Consider the following 12,042-nt stretch of genomic DNA (forward strand, 5'->3'; position numbering starts at 1 on the left):
GGTATATAATATAAAAATTAAAATGTTTACATGTTTGCTTTCAATGTCTTATTATATAATATCTTTTATAATTTTACTAAAAGCATGAAAATGCATAAAATTATTATTTTCTTGCTTCTTTAATACGCGTTAATCACTTCCAAATATTCCAGTATTCTACTAAAACACGTAGAAATGTATGTTATATTTATTATGCTATATCAATAATTATGAAATTATGAAATTAAATGAAAAATCTTTTGCAAGATTTTGACGATAGCTTATTAAAGCATCGAACGAAAGAATTTACAACAAGTCGTCCTTGCTTCGTAATGAAAGATTTAATATTCTTGACTAATTTTCGTAAAGCACGAATCTCGATCGAACGCATCGTATTTCAACAATTATCCGCACGAAAATATTGACTGCGGGTCCGATAATGTTATTGGATAAATGTAGCGAAACGTAAACGCAACGATTTGGCATGTTCGTGAGTTTCGATGTTGGTTAATACGTAATGATTATTGCTGTACTAGAATAAAGGATAAGAATGTGAGATATTATTATTTTTGTTCTCTCATCTAGGGAATTTCAGAATATAAATAAAAAGAACAAATAACTTTAAAATATAAATAAGCGAACGTTTGTTGATTGATAATTTATAAATTTTTTAAATTAAGATAAAATTAGAATTTAGAGGGTAGTAATATGAGATGATATAATTTTAAAGGGACAAATTATTTTTAAACAAAATAACATAAAAATGTCGAGTATCAGAGTATTAATACGAAATAATTGTTTTTGTTTTAAAGTAACACGTGTAAATTTCATTCCGCATAATGAATCCATAATAAACATGACAAATATTACGTATCACTGCAGTCATTAATTTTATTTAAGTTTGATTATTGTTATATATATATAAATCAAAAGCATGATATTTTTATATTTCACTTTCTCTCATATTTCTACCATCTATTCCATTTACTTTCGATATCATCAAGTACATAAAAATATTTATTCGTTTAACTTCACAGTTAACCTCATCCTAACCTAACTTAACCTCAGGATCAGCCGTAAGTATAACTATATATAGTTAAGGACATAAAATTTCAATCCCTTTTTATCCTTGTCGATAATAAAGAACGATAATAAAGAACGATAGTTGACAAAAGACGAAGCAGGACCGAAAACCTAATATTTAAAGAAATTTATTTCGCATTGTTATTAAATGCCGTGCGAAACACGTGAAATTACTCGTTTCGTTAGATTCCCTCTCAATGGAGTATACGGGTGTACGTGGATACCGTGAGAAACATATAATGATTAAATACTGTACTGTACATGTTTTATTATCGTCCTATTTTCGTATTCTTGAACATAGGCACGTGCTGCGCATGCGCGAACCACCGCGCACCAATCGTTTCGAAATTTAATCTTTTCGAAGTTGAGTTTCAGTTCGTTAGAAAATAAAGCGCGTCGAGGCCAACCACCAGTGACAGTTTCGATCTTTCTCGAGACGCTTTGAATGTAAGATAATTGTACAATATTTAGCGGAAAGCATTGCGAACTAGTTTACAATTACTCTCTAATATTATGGCCTTCGGCCAGAGATTTACCTTTGCATCGAACAGTCTGTTGTTCGAGGCCATTGTTTTCGCATTGTTCTAATTAATTTTGATCGCGATCTTTCTTTTTTGCGATCATCGATAGTGCGAATGTTACGATGATGAATTTCGATTATCGTCCGGATCGCTACAACTTGTATATCGCTCACTTAGGCCAAGTCAAAAAGTATACGTATTTCTTCTCCATTTCGATTAATTTAATTTAATAAAATATGCACGTGATAATGTTTTGTGTATCTGTGACTTGATAACATCGATTCACCTCATCGATTTTTAATTAATTTTCTGTAGCAAAATTTTTTAAATTTTTTAGCGTCAGATTTTTAACTCTTCTTATTTTTATCTTCTATTGTTTATTTATTTAGCTGTTTAATTCCTCTGTTATTAATTCTATTCGCATTTTTATTTCGATAATTTAAAAAATAATACTTGTTACAATTATTTATTGGAAAAAAATATATATTTACAAAATATATCGCTCATTTCATTAATATCGATTAATAGAAACAATATTTTGTAAGTAATAACAATTTTTAATCGATCGATTTGTCCATGAATCATTTGTCAAAATTATTTAATAAGTATTAAATATTATTTTTACGTTGATTAAAATTTTAATCAAATTTTTACACCTGAGACCAATGGTTTACGACACATTGGCGTGTTGTAATAATATATCGATTGATAAATCGACTGTCCCAGAGCTACTGAAGCTAAAGAATTATAATAGCGGACATTTTTCAAAAATACATTTCATATACGTCACAATCACGCATCTGTTCTTTAAATACTAATCGTTGAATTCTTGACTAGATTTCGTTTTTGATTTTCATTACATTGACAGGCAAGATCATTTGCCAGCAAAAAGCACATATACAATTCTGGCAACACTTCGAGACAAGAGAGTGCAGCTATTATTTGTAGCAGCGTACCAATTCCTTCGCAAAACATAAATTATTTGACTAAGTTCTGAAACAATTTTGAAGCTTCTTACAGTACGTATTTATTCGCTGTACGCTAGAGATTTAGGGGGATTCGAAAACGTAATTCGGAACGGATCGGAAAAATTCGGGCAAGTTCGGGTGAGATTTCGATAATTAACGTATTGCGCAGAATCTTGATTCTCGCTCGACCGTGTAAGCATAAACGGACAAATAATCGAATACGATTGATTCGAAACATTGAAATTTAGCTTACTCAAGAGAAGATAAAATAGAGAAGCATAATTTCTGCTTAATCCTTATATATAGAATTATATAGAATTATTGAAATTAAAAGGAAAAATAATTAAAGAATATAATATTATCGAATTTTTTCGATTTTCTAATAATTTCAAGACTCGATCAAAATTATACATTTCTAACTTGAAATTCTTATATTATTGTACATTGAAAGCAAGAAGTATTCTTCTCGAATCCAACGAGTTAAATGGATTTTCAATTCTTCTCCGTTTCTTTTTTTACTAGCCGTCGTATTCTACGGTGATCGTTATCAACAAAGATAAAACAAGTATACAGAATTTTATGTCCTTAACAGTTATACACTCGCATCTAGTCCCTAAGGCTGTGGACTTCTAACGAATAAATATTACATTTTACGAGTAACGGAACATAATCTGGCGGATAATTGTAAATTGCAGAAGACATCATCACAAATCGCGAAAATACTCGCTCCAAGAGGATCCACAATGGAGGAAACGATCGGGAGCTGGTCTCCCGGATGGGCCGGGTGTGCTTGCGAGGCGAGTGAGCGTACAACCGGAAGAGGCAAGCACCCTTCAAGAACTGGACATCGACGACCTGGAGTCGCACAGAAGCGACGATCCGCGCGGTATGAGGCGTCACAAGGCGGCTCATTCGACGGTCCAGATAGGCCGGAAGAAGGAAGGTGGCATACCCCATGACACCTTTAAAAAAATGTACGACCATTCTCCGCACGAGGTGTTCGTCCAATTGGACGAACTGTACGGGGTCGGTGAGGAAAGAGAGTGGAGGGAAACGGCCAGATGGATCAAATACGAGGAGGACGTGGAGGAGGGAGCGGACAGATGGGGCAGGCCCCACGTAGCTTCCTTGAGCTTCCATTCCCTGTTGAATCTCCGTAGATGCCTCGAGACAGGCGTGGTTCTCCTCGATCTCGAGGAGAAGGATCTCCCTGGCCTGGTATACAGGGTGGTCGAGCAAATGGTGATCGAAGAGCTGATTCTACCGGAAGACAGGCCGGTAGTGATGAGGGCGCTGTTGCTTAGGCACAGGCACGTCCACGATCACGATCGTGGATTCCGTTTCGGCGGGAAACGGAATTACGCCAGCTACACGAGCTTGCAGGTAATTGTTCTTGCCGGAGAGGAAACGTTGGTCCCTTTTTTATTATCAAGTGTGAGCTGCTCGAGCACAGTCGCTGTTAAAGAAATTACGTGATGAATGTGCTGCATATCTCGTTCGATATTCGAATATCGTACGGTTCTCGATTTGATCCCCCGAATTGAAACGTTGAGGGAACGATTAGGAGAGAAAAAAAAGAAAAAAAAAGAAACGAGCAATACGATCTCGATATCGGTCGTGAAAAACGTTACCGCACGGAAACGTGCGATCGTAACGTTCGATCGACATTTTCTTTGCTACCTATATATAATTGCGATATTAATCATTGGTAATCGATTTTTAAGCTACTTAATCGTCTAATCCTTTTTTTTTTTTTGAGCCTTTATGAAATTTGAAGAATGTTTGCGCTTATGAAAGAAATGTTTTTTTTTTTTTTTTTTAATATCGCTAAAAAGAAAAAGTTTATCGTGAGAAATAATCAATAGAAATCCGTAGAGACGGGAGGCCTGACTGACGGTGTGTCCTAATGTTGTTTCCACAGTCCGTCTGTCTGGAGGAAGAGGACGCTGCGCGGGAAGCCTCTGAGAACCATGTAACCCAACATGTAAATCTCTCGTTTCCCGACTTAAAAACGCAGAATTTACAACTTTTACCGCTAGTTTACGGCTTGCCCACCATCGATCATATACGGATCGTTCAACGAAATTTTAAGAAACGATTCTTCCAAAATAAGACGGAAATCAGAAACAAAAAAAAAGAAAAAAAAGAAAAATCTCGTATTCTCGGCTTTGCTTTTTTTTTTAATTTTTGACATTTAAAAATCGACGATTAAAAATATCTAATAATCTTCTGATTGCATTCATCGATTTTTAATCGTTAATAATTAAAGGACAAAGACGATCGTGCAATTTTTTATTTTTGATTTTGTGTGCTTATTTCACTTCGAGGAATCGTTCCTTTTAATTTTTTGGACATCTGTAGCTAAGCACCCTGTATACATATGTAGAATGTTAATATATTCTTGAAAAGTCTTTGGAAAATCGATCCGTACGGAGACAAATATAAAAGAGAATATAAATTTCATTTTATTCTACAAAATGTTAAACATGAAATTCGTATAATTTAATTTTGCTGAGTAATAAATGAATTTTTAAAAGAAAGAATTATTAAAAGTTTTCTTTTTTATTGCATTAAAAATGTTTGAGCAATATCTCGAGTAAATTAAAATTTTCATTGCGCTGCGGCTCGAGTCACAAGTGTCACAGTGTTGCCAACGTTACGCGGATTGCCTGTCCACAGGCGTCCTTCAATCACTTGAATAATCCACGATCGAAATTCTCTTAGAAGCCAACTTTTTTGTATTTGTTTCTAAAAAATCGACTCTTTTCGATGTCCACTTACTTGAATATATTAATCACTCTATGCATATACATATTATACATATTATACATATTATATATACCGATTTTTTCGCATTAACATTCTCTCGGCATGAACTTACAGGGAAATGAGTGTGTTTTCCCAACTTTCTTATCGCTTCCCTATCTTCTCGTTTGTGTGTATCGAGAAAACGTCTCACACGTGGATACACACATGTACATTATGTGGAAGAAAATCGTTCAATGTCCATCTTCGTATACGGATATATCGAGTCACGCAAATAGTAAAATTTTTTCCTATTGTTGTTTGCGCGCATAAAACTATATAGCGCTATATATATATATATATTTATATATAGTTAGTTTTAGGGATAGTGTAGTAGGAGAATGGCAATATCGCCGGCTAGCTCGTAGAACTGTACCTTATTCTGTATGATTATTGGTATATAAAGTGACACCTGTAAGTCCATGGGTATATGTCGTTCCCTTTTTGGCTTACGTTTTTTTCTCTCTTTCTTTCTTCCTTCCTCCCTTTCTTCCTTTTTTTTTTTTTTCATATCTATGTGTTCGGCAATTGCAACAAGCTTCTTAATATTAATTTTCGGTACTCGAAGTACGAACACGGACACACTGACTTGCGGTCGTTAACGGTTTATCGTACACTTTCGATCGTTACCTCGTGATTGCACTTTCATTCGTTGGCAATTATCGAATCGATGCTATTTATCTCTCTTCCTTTTTTTTTCTCCCTTTACTCTTTCTCTCTCTCTCTCTCTCTTTGTTGTCGTTGTTGCATTACGCAGAGTAATTCCGATTCTTACGTTTAATCATTCGTTCTGGAATTTTTTTTATTTCTCTTCTACGGATTATTTTCGCTTAGCGTACACCACACTTGAAGTTTAAGTAGCGTTTGATCCTAGAGATGTGTATTTCAGATTCGGGTATATGTGATTTTTTCCCCCCCTCCCTCAATTTTGAAACAGAGAGGCGGATCCTGTAGAAATGGTTTTCGTTCGTTATCTCATAATGAATAATAAAGAGAATAAGAAAGAGAAATCTAAAAAATTTGAAAGAAATCTCTGACCAAAATCGATATCCCTTTTCTTTTCAACATTTTACAAAACGTTTCCTCCAATTTCGAAATATCGCAAAGATTCAGCATCCGCCTCTACGCGAAGAAAATTCTCTCTCTCTGTCTCTCTCTCTCTCTCTCTCTCTCTATTTCTCTCGCTTGTCCAATTAGGGACGGAAATCCTTTTTTTTTTTTTTAAACAAACCTCTGCCTGGTCCAACGCATCGTATGCATACATTCGAAATCGGTGGACCCGTTCCTCGCGCGACACTAACTGGTGTTCCTGTTCACTGTAGAATCTAAACGACGCGAAACCAAAGATCGTGTCGTCGAACTTGGCCCTGGACAGCAATCACACGGTGGTCGATATGAAGGAAGAGCTGACGTACACGAGCAGCAACGAGGATCTGAAAAAGAGCCACAACGATTACATACTGAAGAGGATCCCGGCCGGCGCCGAGGCCACGGTTGTCCTGGTCGGCGCGGTCGATTTTCTGGACCAACCGACGATCGCGTTCGTCAGGCTTGCCGAGGGTGTGTTCATTCCATCGATCACGGAAGTCACGATACCAGTAAGATTCATGTTCACGTTGCTGGGGCCGAGGAACGCTGATCTAGATTATCACGAAATCGGTAGATCGATCGCCACCCTAATGGCCAATACGTCGTTCCATAAAGTCGCTTACAAAGCGAACGAAAGACGAGAGCTTCTTTCCGCGATCAATGAGTTCCTGGATGATTCGATCGTTCTGCCCCCTGGCGATTGGGAGAGGCAGGCGTTGTTACCTTTCAGCGAGCTGAAGGCGAAGAGCGAGGCCATCAGGAAACGGAAGGCCAAGGCGCTTGAAGAGAAGAGCAAGCCTGTTCAAAGCGAGGCCGCTGTCAAGAAAGGTAAATACGCGGACGTTCCAAAGTAAAGCGATTAAAAAATGTTTAAATATTCAATTAAAAATTAAATTTCAAAAAAACGATTCTTTCTTGCTCTTGTGCAGGATTTCTTCTTGGCAAAGACAAATATCAAAAAAGGATCGCGATGATAATTGTTCGTTTCGTTTTCCCCAGCTCTGCTTGCCGGCGAAGAAGAAAAGAAAGCTGCCGACGACGATGACCCACTTCGAAGAACTAAACGCCCGTTTGGCGGGCTGATCAACGATATCAAGAGACGCTACCCTTTCTATCTCTCCGATTTTACCGACGGTTTGAGTTCATCTTGCCTAGCGGCGGCCATTTTCATGTACTTTGCTGCCCTCTGTACAGCCATTACTTTTGGCGGGTTGATGAGCGACAAAACGCATAACGTCATCGGCATATCCGAGACCCTGGTCTCCGGCTCCTGGACGGGAGTGGTGATGGCTTTGTTTTCCACCCAACCTTTAGTCATCATTGGCACGACTGGCCCTCTGTTGCTGTTCGATGAAAGTTTGTACAACTTCTGCCTGGCCAATGAATTGGAATTCTTAACCGTGAGAGTTTACGTTGGAGCATGGATGGGAATCATAGCTCTAGCGATCGCCTGTGTCGAGGGGTCCGTGTTGGTCAGATTATTCACGCGCTTCACCGAAGAAATTTTCACAGGCTTAATCTCCATTCTCTACATCGTTGAAACGTTCATCAAGCTGTACAATTACTTCGTGAAAAATCCGTTGCTCGATGAGTACAGTTTTATTCCCGAGACGAATCGAACGTTTTACCAAGAGCAGCCGTTGAACGTTACAGAGATCGACGTTGTTTCCCCAAAGACTGGCGAGACGATTGGTATTCCGTTGAGCAAACCTCAAACTTTGATACCAGCGCACAACGCAGCTGGAATATTGATAAACCAGCCCAACACCGCGCTCATGTGTACCATTTTGTGTCTTGGTACTTTCCTCGGTGCTTATTATTTGCGCATCTTCCGCAACAGTCATTACCTCGGACGAAGTGCCAGAAGGGCCTTTGGCGACTTTGGCGTGCCCATCAGTATCGTTGTGTTTGCGTTGATCGATTATCTGGCCAAAGTAAAAACGGAGAAATTGCTGGTCCCGGAAGGTTTAACCCCGACTCAACCTGGTAGAAACTGGATCGTGTCACCCGCCGGAGTGCATAAACCTATCCCTCTTTGGATGGCCATGGCTTGCATCGTGCCAGCGTTGCTGGTTTACATTCTTGTTTTCATGGAAACTCAAATCTCCGAGTAAATATCGTCTTTTCTTTGCAAAAACAATTTGATCGATTAATTATTTAGAACTATCTTCAAAGTATATTTAAGAAACGATTCCTATTTTAAATGATTTTTACGATATATAATTCTACTTATTTCCTATTTTCTATAGAACAATGATTTGTTTGCAGGCTGATCATCGATAAAAAAGAACGAAAATTGCGAAAAGGCAACGGCTATCACATGGATATAGTAGTGGTGTGTTTAATGAACGTCGGTTGTGGTTTGATGGGCGCTCCTTGGTGTTGCGCCGCCTCCGTTCGATCATTAACGCACGTCTCGGCGGTGACAGTTATGTCCCGTACTCATGCACCCGGCGATAAACCGCACATCGTCGAAGTAAAGGAGCAGAGAGTGAGCGCTCTATTAGTTGCCGTGTTGATCGGCGTAAGTGTGCTGATGGCGCCACTTTTGCGACGCGTACCAATGTCCGTCCTTTTGGGAGTGTTTCTCTACATGGGTATCTCTTCGACGAACGGCGTCCAACTGTTCGATCGCGTGAAGCTGTTTTTCATGCCGGTGAAACACCACGGCACCGCTAATTACGTACGGCGTGTACAAACGTACAAAATGCACATCTTCACCCTCATACAAATTTTGTGCCTGGCTATACTGTGGATTGTGAAAAGTACCAGGGCAGCCTTGGCACTTCCGTTCTTCCTGATTCTTATGATACCTTTACGAGGTCAGATGAACCACTTTTTTACCGCGGCAGAGCTACGGGCACTCGATAGCAAAGGATCGGAACACGAGAGTACCGAGGATGAACCAGATTTTTACGAGGAAGCTCCGTTACCTGGTTAGATAGTGCCTTATTCGACTTGTCCGAAAAAATACCTCTCCTCTCTTCTCTTCCTGCATTGTTTTCTTCCCTAACCTTTTTTTTTTTCTATTTTTCTTTTCTTTTTTTTTTCTTCTTCAAAGAATCACGCTAATCTCCGTTACTTATTACTTATTATTCTTATCACGTATCGAAGCGATTCTATAATATTAGCGCAAATTCTTGAGAAAAGATCTCTATTTTCGTGAAAGAGCAAATATGTATACCAATGAATTAAGAGAGGATAATGAATTAAGGACGTAGATAAGGGATAAATAAAAGGATTTTGATTCTCAACGGTGGTGTTAACTCGTTAAATTCGTAAAAATTATTTTGTACTACAAAATTTGTAAATAATCAATAATGACATTAGAACGGGATGAAATGAGAAAATGTATTTTATTGTGCATATATTGAATACGTGTAGGTATTTGAATTATTACATTTTATTAAATTATGTAACGTGTATATTAAAAATTACTATTTGAATTTAACAAGGATTACAGACTGATTAAAATTATGATAATTTTTTCATAGAAAATAATTTATTATAATGTAAAATAAAACAATATTCAGTATACCTACATTTTATCTGATATATTCATAATCAAAACTTAAAATTCGTTTCATCTATTTTCGATTTGATGGGATAAAAAGGTGCCTCTACAGAACGGTGATGAACGACACATTGCTCAGGAAAAATTTAGGCGTAAAGGCACGAGATACGAGAGTGCCAAATCAAAAGGTCATAAATTACAAAATGGTGCTGGTCCGTCTATATAGAGAAATAACTTAGAAGAATTGAAAACTAAATCTTTTATAAGAAAATTGTCCGAATAGTTATCATTAGCTGTTCTCATCGATTAATGTTATAAATCTAGTTTCTTTGGGACCGTATAACTCATTTCGTGCGAAAAATTACAATCATTTAGCAATATTCGATAAATGTGTGTGCTTTAACGTTATTTCCTTAGATGAAAATAATATTTTATAAATATCTCAAAATTGGAAAACTTAAATTTTACAAAATTATGAAACTTAATAACGGATTTCGTTATATTTTCGACATGTGTACTTAAAAGTAAAATTTATTATACCGTCGATTATAAACGCATCTTTTTTTGAAAATTATTCTACTCTTTTTTTTTTTTTTTTTTTAATAAAAACTTTCCATAAACGCTTTATTATATAAAAAAAACATCATATTTATAAATATAAGTCAACTATATAAGACAACTCTTTAAATCAATCTAATTATTATAAATAAGATTTAAAATTCAATAGTACGTTTTCATGCAATAAAAAATATTTACATGTTATTTACATTACGTATAAATACGTATTCTTTTCTTTTCTAAAAATTGTAATGTTACGATGTTATGAAAAAAAATGCCTCAATTTGTAATATTCTCTTTTTATTCTGTTATAAAGAGTATATATTTAATTTTTAAGAAAAAAAATATATATATATATTTAAATGATAATAAAAAGGGTACATATATTTAGAGAAGTACCTGATATCAATGAAACCGATAACGGAAAAAATAGTTTCGGTTAATCGAATAATTTAAAAAAATTTTGGTTCGAATAATTTAAAAAAATGTAAGCCGTAATTATTACTTCAAACAACGTTTATTTAAATTTATCATCGTATACTTATTTAAAAAAATAATATATAAGAAAAATTAAAGAATTGTGAAATAATCTTTTCTAAAATGTTTAATTAATGTTTTATTTCTGTTATAAGAATAGATCAGTATTGATAACTATTTTACGATAACTATTAATTTTACAATAATAATTATTGTTCCAAATGTAAAATTTCACATTAAACAAGACCAAGATATATAATAATAATGATAATAATAATGTCATCGTATGTTAAATACGTGCAATAAAAATGAAAATCATTATGAATATTTTAGATGCTATTATGAAAGAGAAAAGACATTCTATTTTAATTGGTTAAAATATTTTGCTAATCCGCAAGAGTACTTTATTAAAAACTCAACTCTAATCCTAATATTTACATAAAGACAAAAATATAATCGCATTACTTATTATTACTTATTTATACAAAAAATACAAAAGCTACGAATCGAGAATATTGTGCTGCATAATTTGTGATAGAGGTCCAGAATTATTATAAGAACAAAAAGTTAGCAGTACTTATGAGCATATACTAAAGCATGAAATTTTTAACACTGAATTTCATTAGATATATCTAATAATACATTAACATGTTATTATATACATACTACTGATATTACCTATATTGAAAGATTATCAAGATAAGTATTGAATTGTTATGAGTTCGTAAAAGAATTGTACATAATCTAGTTATCATACAGTATTAAAAAGTAATAATTAGTAATAGATTCTAGTAGATGATTTATGCCTTATATTAGACAAACAAATAAATATATTATTTCCTCTCTATTTTGTAACTTTTTAAAATTATATCCTTACAATACAAACATTTGTAATCATTATAATATTAACGTTCTTATACTTTTGTGTTTATTCATTGTCATACGATTGGTGTTTACCTTTTTAATGTTTACTTAAAATTTCTGACATATACAAAGTAAAAAATATGTGTTTTCATCGTATTGTCCTTAAATATGAAGAAAGTACATA

General features: G+C 35.2%; 1 protein-coding gene across 15 annotated transcripts in view; it reads left to right on the forward strand.

Moving 5' to 3' along the window:
* LOC107997218 (anion exchange protein 2) overlaps positions 1–11,841 on the forward strand; it is a 58,736-nt gene extending 46,895 nt beyond the window's left edge. For 6 of the 15 annotated variants that reach the window (XM_062081408.1, XM_062081409.1, XM_062081411.1 and 3 more), the window contains 5 exons: positions 3,247–3,934; positions 4,473–4,535; positions 6,679–7,273; positions 7,445–8,555; positions 8,714–11,841. In XM_062081408.1, the coding sequence (XP_061937392.1) occupies positions 3,247–3,934; positions 4,473–4,535; positions 6,679–7,273; positions 7,445–8,555; positions 8,714–9,386 (3,130 nt within the window). In that variant the 3' untranslated portion in view covers positions 9,387–11,841. Of the gene's footprint in view, positions 1–1,478; positions 1,774–3,246; positions 3,935–4,472; positions 4,536–6,678; positions 7,274–7,444; positions 8,556–8,713 lie in introns of those variants that run through there. The other 9 variants (XM_017055653.3, XM_017055655.3, XM_028666385.2 and 6 more) reach the window with 4 other exon arrangements.
* The last annotated feature ends 201 nt before the right edge of the window (positions 11,842–12,042 follow it).

The sequence above is a fragment of the Apis cerana genome, linkage group LG11, assembly GCF_029169275.1.
Source record: "Apis cerana isolate GH-2021 linkage group LG11, AcerK_1.0, whole genome shotgun sequence".
Lineage (NCBI taxonomy): Eukaryota > Metazoa > Arthropoda > Insecta > Hymenoptera > Apidae > Apis > Apis cerana.